Genomic DNA, 21,498 nt, shown 5'->3' on the forward strand with positions numbered 1-21,498 from the left:
CATTGATTTCTATTAAATATAAGCCATTAACATGAGTTCTTGTGATACGCTGCTGCTTGATCTTATAATTCTTTAAATTTAATTTAATGACAAATTTTATATTTAATTTAAATTACAATATTATTTGAATTAAACATATAAATGTCCTTTAATATAATCAAAAGTGGATACCATTCTTAAATATTCATTTAATTGTGAATTCAGAAAATCCCATCCAATAAGAAATCATTTTAAAGAGATAAATGATAATTTAGTAATTATGAAATTATTAATTACGATGTAATTTATTTATTGAATAAATAAGAATAATTAAATAATTAATATGATTATTTATTTAATTATCGAGTTAGATTGGACTTTTTGCTAGCACATCAAGCCCGATCTGACTGCATTTAGGATTTTAGAGTTTTTTTTGCTTATAAACAAGGCATTAAGCTATGAATCTATGATTTGAGAAAATGTGAATTCAGTTGAATTTAAAAATAAAAGAGTTTTCAAAAAATTCTATGTCCTTTCTTCTCGAAATCTCTTGAAATTTAGACGATTTCGGGTGAACTGACTCGGCATCTCATACATGAGAGATATATGACGAATTGTCGATAGCGAAAACAGATTTCGTTTTTAGGTACCTTTCGTTTATGTTTTAGTTTTATAAATTGTATAGTATGAAAAACATAATAATTGTAAAATTAAATTTTGTTTTTACTACGTATGATTCGATCATATTATTCTAAAAAATTCTTGCATGGAACTAGACTATATAAGTCTTGCTCTGATTACAGAATTCGAACAATCAAGCAGAGAAAATGAATCTGAAAATAATTCTCCCTCATCCTCTTTGAATATCTAATACAAGAATATATATATATATATAAACATCTGCAACTAGTTATGTCGGTTATAATAATAAAGTAACAAATTAGTAGAAGAAAAAATAATATATCTGACCGTGAGAAAAAATGAAGAAAGACCAAATACGCATTATGCAAGACTTCTTGGCAGTAGTCGAGCAGAGTGCCTTGTAACCTATAATTCTCCACAAAATGAAAGGAAATAGTGATTTTCCTTTCAAAGAAAAAGATGGTAGAAATGACATAACGAGCTAATTTGACTTAAAAATATAATTTTTAATTTTTATGTAACTATGAACTATAATTTTTCAAACAAAATATATAAGAAAATGTTTTCAGTTACTAACACAAAAGTTGGTATTTGTTGAATATATAGAATAGATGATACATATACAAACAAAAATTCTATAAATTACAAACAATAAAACTCATTAACAATTAAAATTTATAAAAATTAGCTAAAACCATTTTATAAATTCTATAGAAAAAGAACCAACCTGTTACTGTTAGTGTTCATATATAAAATAACTCATCAAATTAATTAATTTAGATTATAATATTCATTTTTTATAAAGTGTCATTTTAGTAATATTTATATAAAATTTAGTGAACTCTCTCGGCTTCTCCTCCGACTATAAAATGCCGCGATGTCGCCCTCTCTTCGTAGGGAAACCTCGCTAAAACCTCCTCGGTAGGTGTCAGGAGGAGCTTAATTAAAACCGTGGCCATGGCGATGAGAGCGGTGGCGAAGGCGGCGGAGCCGCGCGGGCTCAGTGCGCTGTTCTCGACCTTAAGTTCAAGTTTTCCGTTCGTTCCATCGCCGAGTAATCAAGCAGAGAGGCCGCCTCCGCCTGTACCTTCCACCGATCTCTTCGTCTCCGGCAAGTTTCTCTTTCCCAAAACGCCCCAGCGAATTTAATTTCTGATTTATTGTTTTTATTTCTCTCATTAATTTCATAGCATGCGCTTTTGTTGCATTTGATTTTATATTTGATGGGTCACTATTTGTTTATCCGTGGTGTTCTGTTGCTGAGAAAAGTTGTTTGATCGTATTATGGTGTAATAGTTTTTGACTCAGACGCTATTCAATTACTTGTTTTTTGATTCCATTCTTTCTATTTTGTTCCTCTATATGCTCTTGAGCGTTAGGGAAGTTTTCATCCTGTTACTCATTTGATCCAAGCTCTTTGAATTGGAATAAGCTGATTCCGTGTTGATTAAGTGGTGGTGAATTATTCAATTCGGTGTATTTGGTCTATAGTTGGTATTAGGGATGGTTAAGTCTATGTTTTACTTAAAAGGGGAAAACAAACCTGTCTTTGTACTGGTATAAAATGTTATGTTTAGAATTATAGTTATCTTCCGAGTATCTATTAGGTCTATTCTTCCTTGACTTTGAAGATGCTAATGATACTAATGTTTGTTTCTTAGGTGATGGGGTTTGCAAGCTTATTTTTATTATTGGACCTTATAGTTGATTGATTTTATGTTATGGCGCTTTCAATATTGGACCTTATAGAACGCTGACGATGAGTAAGCTCCATTAATCCCAAAGATTTTGGAATTTGATGATGTCTATGTACTAGCATGGGAGAAAATGGTGCTTTCAGATATTTTCTAAATATGGAAGGATAGCTGGATCTATAGCTGATGTGGGCATGAATACTTACCAAATTATCTAAATCTCAAGTATGAGGTCCTTCCTCCTTATTACAGAGTTGGAATCATGAACATTATCAAATAAACAAGACAGCTGAGCTACTTTTAGTAAAAAATGGATTTCCACACTAGAAGTTGATCTTTATAGTATAGTGTAAAATGCAGTTATCATTATTGCAAAATGTTCATTGAGGAATGCAGGATGTAGTTCAAATGTTTTAATTTGGTTGACTCAGCTTTTTCATATACAGTTGGAACCCATTAATTGATGTTCTATAAATGCCATGCCCAATCAACATAATTTTGGAATTGAATGTATAAACTATGACTATTTGTGAAGCATTGTGAATGTTCATTCCATTGATTTATTGGCACTGTACTAAACTGATTTCTCCCCCTTGTTACTATCCTTAGATTTGCTATTTGTATGATGATAGTGTAGTGAAAATAGCCCTATGCTCTTCTCTACCAGATGAGTGTGGCAGAAGAATAAATGGCAATTAGCTGGTTATATTTGAGTTGGGAATTACTTTGATTTACACCCGCCATGGTAATAACTTCTTGGGAAACCCGATTTAGGGCTCCTTATCTATTTTTTATACCCAAGTATTGTATGGCAGAACTGGAATGTTACTGTTCCCTTGTGTGAAGGTTTTAGCAGTACTCTCTCAAGTTAAACATTTTGGGAAGCACATGACCTTCTAAGTAAAATCTGTTGCCAATCTTACCATTTTAGTTTTGGACCATAAACATATAAAGCAGTTGAATGAATGTTGATGACCGTATTTGATAGCTGAAGAACTTTGTCAGCCAATGATGGTTATACATGTTGTGTCCCAATCCACATGAAAACATGTACTGCCATCATCAGGTTATTCTGATATCTTTCTTTTTTCAGGCTGGGGTCAAGGAATTTTCGTCTGGTTATTTGGTGTTTTATGCTCATATGTGTTATCATCTATAAAAGGAACCACTGCTAGAAATGGTATATCTGTATCTATTGTTAGATGCTATAGGAAGTACTACAATTCTTGAATAAATAATATTTTTGTTTGACTGCTTTCTGTTAATGTATAAAATACAGGATGAGGATTGGTATTTTCACTTGTTTATTGAGATTTACCTGGAAAAAGAAAAAGAAATTATGTCTATTGGGATTGAGCATATAGAATATTTACAATCAACCATGTAAATGTATATTCATTTCTTTCCTGATATATGTTGCCAAAAGCATATAATCATTTCCATATGTAATGATGTCACGGGGTTGGAAATGGCAATTCTGTGGAATTTACTTTCTTGAGGAACTTTGCTTCTTTTCTTGCGGGATTTGGTGAATTATTGTGACATAATGTCTCAACTTCTGATATTTCAGGCTGTATATATCTCAAGTAACTGTAATTTTGAACAGTCTAATCCTGCTACTTTCAGGCCTTAACAAACGGACTACATCAGATGGACTTAGGCAAGCCTTTTCAAAGTTTGGTGAAGTGGTCTATGGTTTGTTATCTTTGCCGTCTTCCAGAATCTTTCAGAAAATGGTTCTATTAGAACTGTTGCTAGAACATGATTAAATGTTGGTGTTCTGCACTTTGCAGCTAAAGTGGTGACTGATCGTGTTTCTGGGTACTCGAAGGGGTTTGGCTTTGTAAAATATGCTACCTTAGAAGAGGCTGCAGAAGGTATAAAGGGTATGGATGGCAAGGTGAGGTGGCATGAGCATAGTATTTAAAAAATTAAAATACAGTGGGATATTGTGCAGCACACACAAAAAACACACCCTTGCACAGGGCCACAGGCATAACTGTTAGCAATAGGTTGTTGGTTTGGAATTACTACACAGACTTCTGGTTTGGAGAATGGGGTCTAGCTCCCAATGTTACAATATATCACAGCCAGCCAGTTCAAGAATAGGCATTCCAAGGTTCCATCTAGAACTGTTAATATTTGGGGATAAATTTGACCTTTTATGTGTGACATCCCCATCTCAACCCTTCCCACAGCTTATCAGCTTCCCCATCTTTGACCCGAATGAGTAGTCATTTTCTTTTGTTTTGCTCAGTGTTTCCCAAAGTGCCTTGACTTTTTGTGGTAAAATTGAAGCATTTCCCTGTGTACAATGATAAGTTTGGTATCTACTAGGTAGTTGTATCCTTTTATCAAGACATAAACTTCACCTAAATTATGTTATTCACAATTTAGGCTTCACGCTTTTAAAATGTTTTAAGGTATAATATACCAACTATATTGATATGTAACCATATTCTGCAATATAACGTTTTCAGATTGCTCACAGGATTGAAATTTCTTTTGGATCAAATTTTTTTTGTGCAAAATTTAATATTATTGGTTGGATTTGGTAATGACTTTAGTTGTTTACTTCTGTTGTTGAACACTTGAACTTCCATGAATTATATTTTCTTTTTGAGTAAACAATCATGTTCTTGTCACACTCTTAGGGTTGAACTAGGGTGTGAAAGGGGATTTGGAAATTAAGAGAGAAATTTTGGGAAGAAATCAGAGAGGGAGAGAAAATAACCAAGAGAGAGAGAGAGAAATATTAGGAGAGAACAATAGCAAGAAGAAGAGGAGATCATAGAGAAGAGTTAGAGAGAATTTAGAACATTCATCAATTCCATACCTCCTTTAACGTAGGTTGTGGCTTAATATATAAGTTCACAGCTATAGCAAGACAAGCCATTATAACTGCCTAAGGTACAAGACAAAAAAGGAAAAAATATAAAAGGGGAAAGTATCCTAACAACCTCTAGCTACAAGATAAATAACCCTAACAGAAATAGAAATTAAAAATCAAATTACAGAAAACCAAAATTATAAATAATACCCTTGGAATGTGTCAAATGTTAGAATGGGTAGGTGCTATGGCACACACCAAGAGGGGGGGTGAATTGGATATTTTAAAAATCTTGATAGAACTTGAAAACTTTTTGACCCAATTGAGGTTTTAGTGATTTAAAACATAGAACATATAAAATGACAAATGTAAAGCAAGAAGAATAAATGAGACAAAAAATTTATAGTGGTTCGGCTTAAATCAAGCCTAATCCAGCTCCCACTAAGGATTTTAAACCAATTCACTAAAACCTCCTACTTACACAAGTAGGCCCTCTAGCTACACAAGCTAGGAAATACAACCTCCTACTTAAACCAAGTAGGCCATCTAGCTACACAAGCTAGGAAAAACAAGAAGTATACAATTGGAGAGAATCTAAGAGATGAATCTCTTAGTTACAATGTCTCTCAAAAATGATACAAGGCTTGAAATGAATAATTACAAGTGAAGATCAAAGCCTTGAAAAGAGAAAATTAAAGCACAGTCAATATAAATACAAATGTGTATACGATATAAGCTCAAATAATTTCCTTTCCATCCATTAGTCTTCTCTTGATCATCCATGACTTGTATTTATAGGCTTCCCAAAAGATTGAAGAGAAATGTAGCCGTTTGTGACCGTTGGAGACGCATAGTCGACTATCTTATAACACAAAAATCGCATAGTCGACAGATACATATGCACAGTCGACTATTGCAAAAATGTGAAGAAAATTTTAAATTTTATGAACAAAAATAGTCGACAGATGAAAAACCATAGTCGACTATCCTTATATGATAGTCGACAGGTACAAAAATAGTCGACAGATGATTTAAATAGTCGACAGATCAAATCAGTATAGTCGACTATTCTTATACATAGTCGACTATTCTTAACAGCATAGTCGACTATTTTCAGGCATAGTCAACAGAATGAACCACATAGTCGACTATCCATTTTGAAAAAATGAAAACTTGACAAATCCTCATTTCGATTCTTTTGAAAGCAAGTTGAGATTATTAAAAACATATTTATTTTGAATCTAAATACACTCAACCACACTTCAACATTTCTCCTATATAAATTTTCATAACTTTACTCAAGGAGATTTAAAGATTGCTTTTCTCATTCATATAGATTGATTAAAAAAAAAATTGTCCATATATACTTACTTACTCATAAAGATTTAGAGATTGATTTTCATATAGTCATTATCAAAACCATTATTTTATTTTTTAAGAGTAAAATATCATCAAATTCCCCCCCCCCCCCCCCCGAATTGTTTCTTGTCCCCAATAAACTTATTACCATCAATCCTATTGTTCCTTTATCCAACTCCGGCTGGCTCTCTTGTTTCATCGTCTTCCTTTAAACTCTCCATATGCAACAACTGCCTTTTGCATTAGTGGGTTGGAATGAATTTGTCCCTGCATTTAAAGCATAGTTCGAGTCTTCTCTTGGACTCCATAATAAGAGATTTGGCTGTCTGAGGATGCTCTTTTGTTACAATCTTGTGCTTCTTAACAAACCCTTCCAATGATAACTCATGTAAACGAGCCTGCTCTGCTGCTTGTCTTACCGAACTAGGTTGCAGCATTTTGACCATCAACCTTAGCTCATCACTTAGTCCATTGAGGAAGGTAGACGCAAAATAATGCTCATCTAGAGTCGGGTGAGCTTGTCTTATTATAGACCTAAGAGCCTCAAACCTTACTTGATATTCTTCCACTATTCCTTCCTGCTTCAGTTTGTTAAATTCTTCCACCACATCAGTTAGGTTTCGCTCCCCGAAACAAGCGCAAAATTCCTCTACGAATTCAGGCCACCTTTATTCCGCTCTATGTTTTCTCCACCCTTGAAACCATGAATCTGCCATGTTATTCAGATAAGTAGTTGCCATGTTTACCTTGTTCCCTTCGGCCATTCGGTAGTGGTAAAAAAAAAATGTTCACGTTGTCTATCCCACCATCAGGGTTTATCCCCTTCAAATATCGAGATTTTGAGTCTCGGTGTGGGAGGATTATTCTGGTTTGTTAGGGATCTTCGAAGAGACCCTTCAGTAGTATACTCTATTTGTTCATCCACTTTTGGCCGACCCCTCAGTCCGGGAAAGATGGGTGTTGACGTGGCTTGGGAAGGGAAATCCACTAGCAAGCTTGCGTTGGGTTGTCGGAAAAAAATGGGAAGGGCAGCACTCAGCTGTTGGCTCAAACCCAAAATCTCTTCCTGGATGTTCCTTTCCATCATTGACACATCTGCTTGGATGTGGCTGACTTCCTCCTAGGTGTGTTGAACCCCAGCTTCAATCGTCTCTAGCCTCTCGTCTACTTACTCATGGTTCTGTCGGAGGCCCGCTTCTAAGGCATCCAACCTCGACTCCAGCTCTTTCATCCGTGTGCCTTCCGTCATACCCCACTTCAATACTTCTCTTGGTTCTGCCTAATCATTGATCGCAATTGACTTGGCTGCAACAACCACTGCACCACCGTGAGAAACCCAATGCACAATCGCCAGAAACCCACTGCCAATCGTGATCACTCGAAACTCCTACACTAGTTGCGACCCCCTAGCTGTCCGCGTTAACCTCCGGTCACCCACTCTAGTTGCAACCTTCTAGGTCGTCCGCTTCACTTCTGATGAATTCACGATTACCTCGAATGTCCGCTACAAACACGAACGCCTGGTGGTCTGCATCATTCTTTGGCAAACTGCCTCTTTTCACGAATGACCATCCATTCGTGTCAAGATCGCCGACTTTGTTGCGATTAACAGAGGTTGTAGGACTCTGCTATGTATCGGCGACAGAAATTACAACGTGAAAAAATCGACCAACTCACTTACACTTCCAAAGAACCATTGAATTTACAGACGAGGAATGAGGGGCTCTAATACCAATTGTCACACCCTTAGGGTTGAATTAGGGTGTGAAAGGGGATTTGGAAATTAAGAGAGAAATTTTGGGAAGAAATCAGGGAGGGAGAGAAAATAACTGTGAGAGAGAGAGAGAGAGAGAGAAATATTAGGAGAGAACAGTAGCAAGAAGAAGAGGAGATAAAAGAGAAGAGTTAAGAGAGAATTCTGAACATTCATCAATTCCATACCTCCTCCAACGTAGGTTGTGGCTTAATATATAAGTTCACAGCTATAGCTACAAAACAAGGCATTGTAACTGCCTAAGGTACAAGACAAAAAAAGGAAAAAAGACAAAAGGAAAAAATATCCTAACAACCTCTAGCTACAAGACAAATAACCCTAACAAAAATAGAAATTAAAAAAAAAAAAATACAGAAAACCAAAATTACAAAAAATACCCTTGGAATGTGACAGTTCTATGGATGACATTTCTATTGTTTGGGTGTTCAAGAATAAATGGTGCTGAAATGAGAAAGGTCCAGAAAGCTATAGCCTAAAATAGATGTCATTTGTGTGTGTGTGTGTGTGTGTGTGTGTTTATAAGTAAAAAGAAGTCGATTATCAAGTGATAGAGCTAGATTGTTGAGGAAGATTACCGTGTATTATAATGATTATTGCTTTAGCTGAATTTTTGTGATTTTTGTTTTTTAATACAAATGGCATATCAGGTTAATAAAGTTTGTTCATATTTGACCTAAAGCTGAACTAGTCTTTTTGCACATTCAGAGGAATCAATTGGTGCAAATCTCAAACAATAGTAATTCCATGGGAAGTTTGCACCCATGCAAGAAGTATTAATATGGGTATGAATACAACTACAACAACAATCACAAGAATTTCATTTCACTAGTTGCGGTATGTTGATATCACTAGATGGTAGGGGTGTCAAAATAGGTAAACAAATTGGGTTCTGGTCAAGTCACTAACAAGTCGTGATTTGTTAAGACTCAACCCGAACTTGATCTATTAACTTATTGTGTTAAGAACCCTCAATCAAAACTTGGGCATGTTAAGTAAACAGCTAAACAGGTTAACCTGTTAAGATTAACATGTATGGATTAGGTATTAACTTGTTTAAGTATCTATTTAAATTTAAATATTAACCAAAATATTAAATCTAAAACCAAAATAAAGTAACCCATAAATTACTAATTAAGTTATTAGTTTTCTTTGATTCTTCTAAATAATCCAAAATAGTCAAGACTTATACTAAGAATAGTACATCCATCATGCATGATACAACTTGGGAAATAATTAAAATATTAAAGTCTTGTGTGAAAAATGACTTGGCAGAAAGTAAAAGAATTGAAATTGGAAAAGTTGTTAAGGGTATTTTGGAAATTAATAGATATTTTAATTAATGGGTCAATTTCGGTTTTGGGTTTGGTGTGAACCCATTTAAACTTGCCTTGTTATCATGTCGGTTTTGGGTTTTTTCAAGTTGACCTATTATCAACCCGAACCCAATAAACTGTTATTGGATCTACCCAATAACGACCCAAATCCACTAATTTTGTGCCGAGTTCATGTTGGATCATCGAGTCAGATGATCTATTGACAGCTCTACTAGATGGTGCCAGTCTAAGAAGCACTGATATGGGTGGGAATACATTAACAACAATAACAAGACTTAGTTCACTAGATGTGTGGGAGAGTGTCTCGATCAAGGTGGCCTACGAGTGATCTTAGAGTTTGCGAGCGACCTCTCTGGGAGACCTGGAGAAAGAAATCAGTTAGGGGCACAAGCGAGCCTCACTCGCGGGCCTCTCGATGCTTAAGTCAGTCTCTTAGATGAACTACAAAAAGCCAATAGAGTTGTATTTTTTGTAGAGTTGTAAGTGTACCTTTGATAAAGGAGGAATCTCCTATTTATAGGGAGAGGAGACTAACAAGTGGAGGGAGACCCGCGATCTTTGGCGGGCATTTCGAGCTCTGTTCCGAATTTATAGGTAAGGATATCGGAATAGCTGGCCCACGAGAGTCTTCCGAATAGTAATTGCCAAGTGACTCATGAATTCTTGAGAAAGCGTCTCTAAGGCATTGAGAGAGGCTCCCGAGTAAGGTGGCTTGGTCTCAGTCTTAGTCACTTAGGCTAAGGTCTCGGTCGGTGAGGTTAATCAATTTCAGCCATTCTGTCACTTGGGAGAGGTCCCTCGGGTGAGGTCTCTTGCCCAAGTCTCTCACCTGAGTCTTTTGATGGGCTATAGGCTTCTTTCTTTGTAGTCGGGCTTACCATTAGGCATGGGCCCACTTTTTTAGACGTAACAATTGCTCCCCACTCTTTCCATTGGGAAACCTAGAGGGAAGAGTAACTGTCAACCTGCCTTCTCTTGGAGACTTTTCCCTAGGGTTCTTCCTTCGCATGGATTTTCAATTTCTCTTTTGCCTAAAATTGCATATTTTAGTATTGCAGGTTGATGGTGTTATGAGGTTTATTACCATCTTGATTAATGACTCGGAGAACCCCTTAGGTCTTTTGAAGCCTTATTTAAGTGCCCTAAGATGGTTGACAAATTTGGATGTTGAGGATCTGTTTCAGTTGATGAAAACTTGACCTCGATTACCTTTCGAGAGATAATGCTGATGTGGTAATCTCCTTCGTGGAGTTCTTGCCCATTCCTTTGTTTGAAGGTTTCTCCAACTTAGTTGAATAAACTTTAGGTTTTTTGCTTTGAAAGCTGTAGAGTGATTTTTTCTTTCATTTCTTCTTGTGTCATTTCCTTCTTGCGTTAGGCTTTGCTCCCCAATCATTTGGGATGACTTTGCTTCATCGAAAGATCTTCGTAATTTGTACTTTCGAGGGGTTTTTGTTTTCTACAACCTATTGGTCTTCATAATCCCCTTTTGTCTTAGTCAATGGTCCCTAGATTATGTTTGTGCATTTTCTCACTTTTGATGTTAGGTTTGCCTTAGATCGTTCTTGCGCTTTTGCGTTTTGCCTTTCTATGACGTTCTCACGTTTTATGCACTTCTAATTCTAAGTATGTGCTTGTTTCTCTGCATAGCATGTTAGTAACTCACATAGTATATAAAATTTTACAATTTAGCTTTTGAAACCTTTAACACTTACACTTCGCTTTTTCTTAGAAATGGTGTATTATGCTCGCTTCCCAATCCTTTGTGGATGATGGAGGGGATTGTGCTTGCTCCCCAATCCTTTACGGATGTTGGACGAGTATTATGCTCGCTCCCCAATCCTTTGTTGATGATGGACCATAGATCATTCTCACTATCTTGCATTTTTTGTTTTAATTTGATCTCATGCATTTTGCGCTTTTGACTCTTGGTTATTCTAGATCATTCTTACGCTTTTATCGCTTTTGATTTTGTGTTGTCCTATATCATTCTCACGCTCTTGCATTTTTAGTTTTAATCGGTCTCATGCATTTTGCACTTATGATGCTAAGTTTTCCCTCTATCATTCTTTATGATTTTTTTTTTTTTTTGGGCACTATTCTCACACTTTTGCGCTTCGGTTTTTAGACCATTCTCATGCTTTTGCACTTGGATTTTTAGACTATTCTCACGCTTTTGCATTTTGGTTTTTACACCATTCTCACGCTTTTGCATTTTGATTTTTTAGATAATGAGCTCTAGATCATTCTCATGTATTTCACACTTCGATACTAGGTTTTGTTTATTTACTAGAGTTTTGGTCCTTTTCGTGCATTTATTGTCTTGGAAAACAAAATACACAAAAAGGGAACTACAACAAGATAAAAGTCAATTTATTCAAGTATTATTGAATGACATATATAACTTGTTAAGACTCTTAATCTTGCCTATGATACTTCCCTGAAGCATACATATAGATTCTAAATTCTTTTGTAGGCTTTAGGCCTTCGAGTGATGAAACATGTTTCTCGGACCAGTCTTTTATTAGATCAATAACAACTTATGTTCTCTTGTTGCTCGTCTCGCCTTGAGTTATGCTTCTTGCCACCAGGGTAATTAGTCTGATCTTCCCTTTAGGCTACTATGTCCACAAATTCTCCCACTTCCCTTTCCCTGATCAAAGCCTCTATTTGATTCATTAAGTCATGGCATTTGTCTTAGGAGTGGCCATGAGTTTTGTGGAATTGGCAAAAGGCGTCCCTTTGTCTCCCCATAGGCTTATCAATTTTCTTAGGGAATTTAATAGGGCCTAATCCATCAACAATAGCCAAAATATTGGAACGTGACTGTGAGTAGGGTATAATCCTCGAATTGGAGTCGGGGAGTACCATCTCATCGTTTGGCTTTCTATTTCCTCTGGCTTGTTTCTTCATCAGTCTTTTTTCTTTCTCTTCCTATCTTTTTCCTCATTTACTCCGACCATCCTCATTACTTCGAATTGGAGTATGTATTTGTTGGCCCTTACAAATAGATTTGCTAGGGTTGTAGGTTGATCCAAGGCCAAAGATTTTTGGAGAGGAGTGGACTGTGTCCCTTGAAGCATGGCTGCCACAGCTATCCCCACTTGTAGGTCCCCGTATCTCTAGGGTAGCATTACGGAACTTGTCTATGTATTGTCGAAGGATCTCCTTGCTACTTTGATGAACCCTGAGGAGGTAGGTTGTGTCCTTCTTTCTCTGGCTGTTGATTATGAACACTTTGATAAATTCATATCTCAATTGTTCGAATGAGGAAATTGACCCTTTAGGTAACCTATTTAACCATGCCCGGGTATGCTCCGTCAATGTCAAGGGGAAGGCTCGGCACATAATCTCTTCTTCCCATTTGTGAAACAACAATAAGGGATCATAATTCTAAATATGGTCTTGTGGGTCGCCTTTGCTCAAATATGTAGTTAATTAGGGCATCTTAAACTTCCTCGGCAAGGATTTCTCCATTATAGCCGGAGCAAAAGGAATTCTTCTCTTGGATTGTTCTTTAGATGTGGGCAACAATCTCTTTTGTTTTAGAACTTCTTCAATCATTTTTTTCATATCTGCTATCTCTCTGGCACTAAATGTTGAGGGGTTGTTCACTTCCTGTGCCCTCCTAGGTAGTCCTTTAGGGGGAACCTGTCTTTTTTCTTCCATTGTACTTTCTACAATTTCTGGATGTTTTCCCTTCTGGAAGTTTTCTCTGTTTGTTTGTAGCCGGTCACGTGTTTCTTCCCTCTCTCGAGCCAGTACTGTTTCTGGGCGAGTCTCTCATGTAGGGGCAAGCTGTGGGAAAGTTTCCCGCTGTTCTTCTGAGCGAGTTGCCTCTTGTAGAGGGGTGTCCCCCCTTATTCTCGGGAGGGTAATTGAGGCTGGCACGAGGTTCTACAAGGTCTGCAGTAGAGAAACATGTGGTGTGACGCTTTGCAGTAGTCGTTCCATCTCTTAAAAGGGCTTGCATGCTCTTCTCATGTTGTTTTTGGAGAGCTTCATAGGCAGTGAGTGTGGGACAATGGGAGGAGCTGATGCAGAGGTCCCTGGGACACCCGACGGAGGATTATTTCTGGGAGATTGAATTTCAAGTCCTTGGCTTTCTCCAGCTACTTGTGACCTTGTATGAGCCATTGTTGTTGTTTGACTTGATTAATGATGTGCTACACTGAGTCTGGATGGGGTCCTGTTGCCCGGTCAACTGGCGAGGGTCAAGGGGGGAGCGTCCCTCGCGGGGGCTTCAGGGTGGAGCCCCTAATATCTAAACAGAACACTGGGAGAGTACGTAGACTCCTTTGGCTCAGGAGACTCTCCCAGTGTGACACTCTCTCAGTGCAACATACTCTCTCGGCTTTGAAACTCTCAGTGTGGTACTCTCTTGGCTTCAAAACTCTATCGTCGTGGCACTCTTTCGGCGTGACATTCTATATGAGTTTGTCTTGGAATTTGGTTTGTCAAACACATTCCAGACTGTCTAATATGTGTTGGATGCAGGTGCAACATTTCAAATGAAGTGTCCATGCTTTCCAAGTACATGCCAATGTATGAAACACATGGAAGCTCAACAACAACAACAATCATATGCCTTAATCCTGCTTGGTGAGGTTGGCTAAAAAATATGAGTTTAAGGTGCACATTTTTTGAAACCAGCAGGATTGGTGACCAATAATACATAAAAATTCAGAGGGGTTTAAGTGAAATTGATCCTTAGAAAATTTACGCGTTTACTTGAGGAAAGGTTCCCCTTTGTGTGTTTGTGCACGCACATCTCTCTCTCTATCTCTCTCAAAATTACATTCTGTCAACAACAGTGGATTGGGTCTTGAGAATAACAGGTCTGCTAATTAACTTACAAGCAAGGGTGTCTTTGATTGCAAATCCCATCTTGCAGATCTTGAATGTACCTGGTATTCTACTTAAATTGCATTGTGAAAAAAAGAGAAAAATTAGCAATTAAAAATGGTTTTGATTAGAAATGGCAACTGGTGGATTTTCTAAAATGTTACCTCTGGTTGTGAAAGAAGTATTTGGAGGTCAAAATTTTCGTAGCTGCATGTTTTTCTTGTCATGTAATGTGGATGATTTCTAAACTTTTGAGTTTGCGGTATGAATTTTGAATGTCACAGTTGTGTGGTTTATGAATGTTTGGATACTCCACACAATGCACAAACTTAGATCCTTGATTCCCTGGAACCACTAGCTCATTGCTATATGCATTTTCCTTACTGAAAAGTATTCCTTTTTCACTTACTAGCAATGACTGATGCTGATGGTAAGTTTTTCCATCCGTTTTCTTGTAGTTCCTGGATGGTTGGGTTATATTTGCAGAGTATGCAAGACCAAGACCTCTGCCTGGGAGCGGTGCAGGGCCATCATCTCCTCCGCCTGCCTACGGGTCTCCAAATGGCCATCAGTATAACTAAAGCTGCTCCTTTCCAAACCCACCGCATCCCTGTAGTCAGAAAGAGCATGACATTCAGGTCTCTCTACTTTGGCATGCTGAATTTGGTCGGTTAGTTTTGTATTTGAAAAGTAATTAAGGGGTAGACAAAAGAATATTTTTGCATTATTTGCATCTGCCAGTCGAGCATTCCGTGACACTCAAGTTTATACCAGGCTTATATTCTACATTTTTCTTTGTAAACCCAGAAATTCATTTGACATTCTATATTTACAGGAAACGTTATTTTAAACTTATGTCTTGATTTGCAGCTTTTATATTTTCCCCCATACATCATACGTGTGAGTAGAGAATATGGGGTATAGGGAATTATAGTTGTAAATTCCTTTTGTACATATCAGTTTAGTTGAAATCCAGTATAAAATTTAATTGTTCTGTTCTGGTAGTGTCGGCACTGGCTGGTAAAGGAATATTGACAAGGACAAATTCTGTAGCTCATTGGGTTATATTATTGACAGCCATGTACCGAGTTACTCAGCCATTCAAGATTATAAAAAGGCTACTCTGTAAACATGTAATAGCTAAAGCGAACGAGTGATTATTTTTCATTACCACATAAATGCAATGGCCTACTGGCCACCGCATTAGGCCTTGTCTTGTTTGTGTTGGGCATTGTTATAAAGTTGTCTTGTCGGTACATGGCTACATGTATACTCTTAAGTCTCATCAGTACGAGCACTGTTAGATGTGCAGATTGTCACAGAGTTAATGTTGTAGTACTTAACACTTTATGAGTGTTAATTGCGGCAGTTGGTTTTGAACACTGGTTCGTATTTCATTCGGAGTTGAATCAGAACCGAGTCAATGATTCGGGTTTCTTTACCAGATTACAAGTCTTTCAAAGACTTTAGTGCGGATATACGGGCCCATAAGATCTTATGTGCCTGTTTGGTGGTGGTGATCTTGTGGTGGTTGTATCGTGTTTTTGTTATGAAAATAGCGTTAATAAAAGTAATGTTTATGAATTGAGTGTAGAATTGTGTTTATTAATGTTAAAAAGCATGTAATGTCAATTTTTTTTTTTATATTATAAAGTAGTGTTTGTTAATCAAGATATATGAATTAGAAAAAGTGAAATATGAAAAATATTTCAAATAAATATATTTTTTATTGTGTTTGTTAAATTTATCTAACAATCTTTAAAAAAAAATTATGTAATTAGTTATCAAAGATTGTTTAGATAAATTTATTTTGGACCTTATAGATAAAAGAAAAATAACTTGAATGTTCTCTCAATGTATTCTAAAATATTTAACAAATAATTTAATAAAAATTTTAAAATATTTTTTAATCTTATCTTAATCAATTCATATTTTAATTCAAAAAGTATTTAAAATTTATTTTAATTCAATCTTATCTTACACATTTTAACAAATACTTTCTAAATATCTAAAATAACAAAAACGACACTAGTAAGCATTTAAATAATTATTTTAAACTAAAACTACCTGTTTTGACATAAAATATTTTTAAGTAAAATATCTTTAAGCAAAAAATGTTTTTTTTTTTAAGTAAAAATAAAAAAGTGTACAGATTTAAGAGAGGGCATTCTTGAGTCCCAATCAAAGATCACATTAGCAAAAAATTATATTCTTATTTCTTTAATATTTTATTTTACATAAATATATAAAAAATTAGACATTATAATATTTATTTCTCATATCATAGTCTTTATAATTGCTTAGGCAACGATGATGCTCATTCTTTTTCCTTTTCTTTTTCTACTGAAAACAATTAATTGAGCCAAGTTTACGCTTGCAAGAGTCGAGCCAAAGCGATGAGAAAATAAGAGGAAGATTGCGAGAAGAAAAATAATTCTTAAAATGACTTTTTATTTACTTGTAAATATATTAAAAATTTGTAGATAAAATTGTAATATAATCTTTAAACATGTTGAATGTCAATAAAAATTGTGTTTTTTTTTTAAAAAAGAATGGGAGGGCTTAGTTTTACTTGCTTACAACTATCTTAACTTTTTTTTTTTTTTTTAGTAAAATAATTAAGCTTTGAAGGCACAATAATACTTTACTAAATATTATTTTTATCTATAATATTATCTTTTATAAAAAGGACATTTTAACTCATGTCGTGTTAAAGAATTTTCTATCAAATTTATTTTAAATCTTTTTTACACTGTTTATTAAAGACTTGTTTTATTTTTTTCTCGCTATGGAAATATTTATGTATCTTACATTTAATATGAAGAATTATTTTAATTTTATCATTTTATAATTTCATTTTTCTTTAATATAACAAGGCATGTTTCTTAACATCCTCATGCATGATATCTATATTTTATACATCTCAATATTTTACTCATCGTTCAGTGCGATGATGAAAAATTATTATGGTTTAAATGTACATATGGAGAAGATGATCGAATATAATGGATATGCTACTTCCTTCCCGGCCATCAGAATTGGGTGGGACATATATTCCATTAGGTAGTGGAGCTGGCCAGTATCTGCCTTTTTATCATCCTTGTGGATGTGGTTTTGTCGGTAGGGCACTCAGTCCTATCTATCTTTGTTTCTCTCTTGATGCCTCTTAATGCCTAATGTTGGTGTTTGTTGGAGCTTGCATTGGTCCCCCCCTCCCAACATTATCTTCTGGGTTTACAGGGTGAGAGGCCAAATCGTGTTGATATTACATCCTAACGGATTTTAAGCTACATTCTTCTTCATATCTCAACCCAAAAAAAAATTCATGTGATAACCCTCAAGTTCACTAAAATTGTTAAAAAATATCCTTTTAACATTTTAAAAAAAAAATAACGAATACCTAAAGTTTAATGTTATATTGTAATTTTTTTTCAATTAAACTCCATTAAATATTAAAAGATGATCAAAATATTTTTATATTTAATTTTTTTTCTTATTTTTTATTTTTATTTCTTTCTTTTTCTTGGTTGACTATGATGACAGCAATGTTGACAATAGTGACAGAAATGATGACAATGACAACAATGGTGAAAACATTCTAGGTCCAAAAGGTGAAATCGCTCACCCTGGACGCTCCCTACACCCGGCCCGACAGGACGTGGAGAGGTTAATCATGGTGAAAACATTCTAGATTCTAGATCAGGACGATCATTCTAAATTTAAAATAATTTGATTAAATTAATTATCCAGATCGAAGAATAATCTGAATGGTGAGTTATTCTCTCTCACCCTCTCAAATTTGTAATTAATTTGGATTCGTCATTTTTTTAAATCTAGATAATTGTTCTAGATCTAGAAAGTTTTGAATAGTGAGATACAGAGATGGTTTAAGGATTACAATTCAACATAGATTACAATAACATAAATTTTTCTCTTTTCTTTGTGATGAAAATTTATCGCGAATAAACTCGTGCCAGCTTAGGTTCATATTATTATCTCTCTTCTTTTTTTTTGGCAATAAATTTGGGTTCATGCCAATAAATCTAGACAGTTGGGCATTTGTGATGAACCCAAATAGTTTGAGATCATCATCATCATCATCATCTCTCTCTCTCTCTCTCCAAGCATTGAATTTAGGTTCAACGAATCAAATGATTAATATTCATCTCTCTTTTCTCTCTCTCTTTTTGAATGGTCTCTAAATTGGCAATTATTGGTTGACTTATTTTTTTTTTGTATTTATATTTTTTTAAACTAGAGAAAAGAAATAAAGAGTAAAATGGTCATATAGTAGACGGAAACATTATTCTTGGATTTCTTGTAATTTTATCAAATTTCAAAGATATTCTTTGCAATTTACTAAAAAATATTCAAACTGAGTGGGGGCTTACTGTCAACTCAAAATAAAAAGGTAAAATATTTATGATGGATGGTGATGGCCATTTTAGGGTGGTTCTAAAGTTGGACAGATTTAGATTAGAATAATAGAATGGGCTCTGCAGCTGCGAGAAAAGATAGGTTGAGGTTCCTAGTCCTTGAATTGATATATGGTCTGGCTGTTGGATGAGTGGGTTGTTTTGTCCAAAGTGAAGAAGAAGAAGAAGAAAGTCTTACTAAATTAAAATGGCTACTGACTCATTGCATACTATTTAGGTTTTTGATGTTGACCACTCCCTCCCACCAGCCTCACAGCCAATTTGTGTTTGCCTCTGCATATCTATCTATCCTGTGCAATCTATATGAATATTTGGATGTGCATTAATTTATACAAAATAACATTTTTATATGCAACAAAATTTGAAAGGCAGATGCAATAAAAATAATTGGCCAAATACATATTTTAATTTCTGTATTTTCATCTTTTTTTATTTAAGCACTTAAACTTTAATATCATGAATGTAACCCCCCCTTCTCTTTAATAAAACCTTTTTAATATCATGAACGAATGTAAGATAGCTGCCATTGCATAATAATATTGTAAAAAAATCCCACAAAAACCTAGAAAAAGAAGATGAAAGAAAGTTTGGTTAAAAGGAAGAGGGAGTGTCAATAGCAGCTCCTTGTGGGAGTAGGCAATAGGAATGATGGATGCGAGTCCTTAATACTTTTTTCTCAAGGATATAGGAAAATGCAAAAGAAAAAAAAAAATCATTCTTCAGCTCACCTAACTATTCCTTAAGAAAATTTTATTAAGAATCGTATTTAATACTATTATCAGCTTCATGGCTTAGCTTGAACACACTTAATATAAAGTATGAGACTATTTTAATAATAAACAGGTAAAATAACTCAAATTCAACTCTAGGTTGGTCTAGTACTGAGAGACGGCAGTTGAATTTGTTTTTTTAAAAATAAATTTACACAAATTTATTTTGTACTTACTTCCCAATGCGCATGATTTATATGTTAAGACCTTGATTTTGAAGCCAAAAATTAAGGCCAAAATGGTGGTTTGAACCTAAAGAAACCATCTTAGACTTGCCTTAAACACTTGCTGATTTTCAACATAATTCTATAATAAATTATCATTGACAGCCACAAAAAGAAGACACTCTACTTAAAATCTAATCTTTTTTTAACTCTTTTATTTATTTCCCTTCCCTTTTGCCTCTAGGCATTTGACTATGGTCAGCAGCATCACCCATGCCTTTTTTATTCAGGTGCTCTGAATGCCTGCCCTAACTTTTCGGCAAAGAAGAAGGTTGAGGAATCAAAATGGGATTGAGAAGCCACACTCAAGCTTTGAGCTCGGTGGTCCCCGTCGCTGGTGGCGGGGACGACTCCTTCTGTCCTATCCTATCTAATCTAATCTAATCTAATCTATTAGAGGGCCACCAACTGATAATAATTTATGATATGAGAGAGAAGAGAACTATGGCCGCCATTTCTGCTCCATTTACAAATACAGATAAAGAAATCAAAACCTAAAAGCTTCTAATTAAAGCGTTTCTCTCTTAAATCAATCCTCATTAGCCCTAATTGATTATTCCTCGCTTTTATTAATGCTCTTCAATTAAATTTTATTATTTAATTTCCTTTGAATTATTAAGAACAGTTGGAGCAGGTATTAAATAATAGATAGCAAGGGTTAGTTCAGAGATCAAAATCCAATCGAACCTGGCCGTACGTAAATGATGAGAGAGCTTCCGGCAACTCGCCACTCTTCGATCCATTACTCTCTCTCTCTCTAGAATGAAGTTCCTCTTGGAGTTCGTCGGCTGCTGCGGCTCCTCCGCATGTGATTTAGCGCCGCCTCAAGCTCGTCCTCCTACGTCGGCCTACGACCCCCGGAAGCGCGGCAGGACGGCAGCGCAGACGCTGAGGTCTAAGTCGGCAGCCGAGTGGCAGCCCTCGCTTTACTCCATCTCAGAGGATACCATTCCACCGGCGGAGAAAGACCAGCGGACTCTCGGCGTGTCGGACAGGATGCGCAAGAGAAAGACCGGCCCTGCCGGAGCCGGAAGTCACGTTCGTAGCTACAGCGACGATTTCGGGTGCGTTTAGCTACCTTCCCGTTTTCTGTTAAATTTTCTGCACAGCTCCCAAATTACCCTAAAATAATCGCAAAAAATGTTCAAACTTTTGTTTTTGTGCCACCGGAGATATAGTAATAATCCTCTAATGTGATGGATTAACTCTAAATTACTAAATAAATAAAAAAAAAAAGCTAATAGAATTAATTTTGCATATAATACTTCTCAAATAATTTTATAATGTCTGAACATTTTGAATTTTTTTTTATTAAAATTCAATGACTACACTTTTTGGGGGGAGTTTTATAAATTTATTTTAATTTTTTTTTTTTTGTTATTTCAGTAGAAATGGATATCCGGCGATCTTACCGGCATTCTCGGCGGCACCGTTCCTGTTCTGAGGGGCGTCATCAGATTCGGCTCTTCCTCTCTGTTTACTTTTACATTTTCAATTTTTTGTCATATGCGTGAATGTGTATATTTTACCTTTTCAACTCTCATGGTGGATTAGCGTGTATATCTTATTATATTTAATATAACCCTCAAAATATTAGAAAAGTTAAAACTA

General features: G+C 35.6%; 2 protein-coding genes across 2 annotated transcripts; both read left to right on the top strand.

The window, feature by feature from the left end:
* The first annotated feature begins 1,490 nt into the window (after positions 1–1,490).
* Positions 1,491–15,312, top strand: LOC127811936 (organelle RRM domain-containing protein 2, mitochondrial). Its single transcript, XM_052352146.1, has 4 exons — positions 1,491–1,732; positions 3,942–4,010; positions 4,109–4,215; positions 14,916–15,312. The coding sequence occupies exons 1-4, from the start codon at positions 1,579–1,581 to the stop codon at positions 15,036–15,038; spliced, it is 453 nt and encodes a 150-aa protein (XP_052208106.1). The 5' UTR covers positions 1,491–1,578; the 3' UTR covers positions 15,039–15,312.
* A 5,135-nt stretch (positions 15,313–20,447) lies between these two features.
* LOC127811703 (uncharacterized) lies at positions 20,448–21,498 on the top strand. Its single transcript, XM_052351830.1, has 2 exons — positions 20,448–20,951; positions 21,274–21,498. The coding sequence occupies exons 1-2, from the start codon at positions 20,650–20,652 to the stop codon at positions 21,329–21,331; spliced, it is 360 nt and encodes a 119-aa protein (XP_052207790.1). The 5' UTR covers positions 20,448–20,649; the 3' UTR covers positions 21,332–21,498.

This window comes from Diospyros lotus, chromosome 10 (genome assembly GCF_014633365.1).
Source record: "Diospyros lotus cultivar Yz01 chromosome 10, ASM1463336v1, whole genome shotgun sequence".
NCBI classification, from domain to species: Eukaryota; Viridiplantae; Streptophyta; class Magnoliopsida; order Ericales; family Ebenaceae; genus Diospyros; species Diospyros lotus.

Coding starts and splice junctions, on each gene's coding strand:
- LOC127811703 (XM_052351830.1), top strand. CDS start 20,650: ATGAAGTTCCTCTTGGAGTTCGTCGGCTGCTGCGGCTCCTCCGCATGT. Junction 20,952..21,273: donor AGCTACAGCGACGATTTCGG/GTGCGTTTAGCT, acceptor TTGTTATTTCAG/TAGAAATGGATATCCGGCGA.
- LOC127811936 (XM_052352146.1), top strand. CDS start 1,579: ATGGCGATGAGAGCGGTGGCGAAGGCGGCGGAGCCGCGCGGGCTCAGT. Junction 4,011..4,108: donor GTTTGGTGAAGTGGTCTATG/GTTTGTTATCTT, acceptor TGCACTTTGCAG/CTAAAGTGGTGACTGATCGT. Junction 4,216..14,915: donor TAAAGGGTATGGATGGCAAG/GTGAGGTGGCAT, acceptor GTTTTCTTGTAG/TTCCTGGATGGTTGGGTTAT.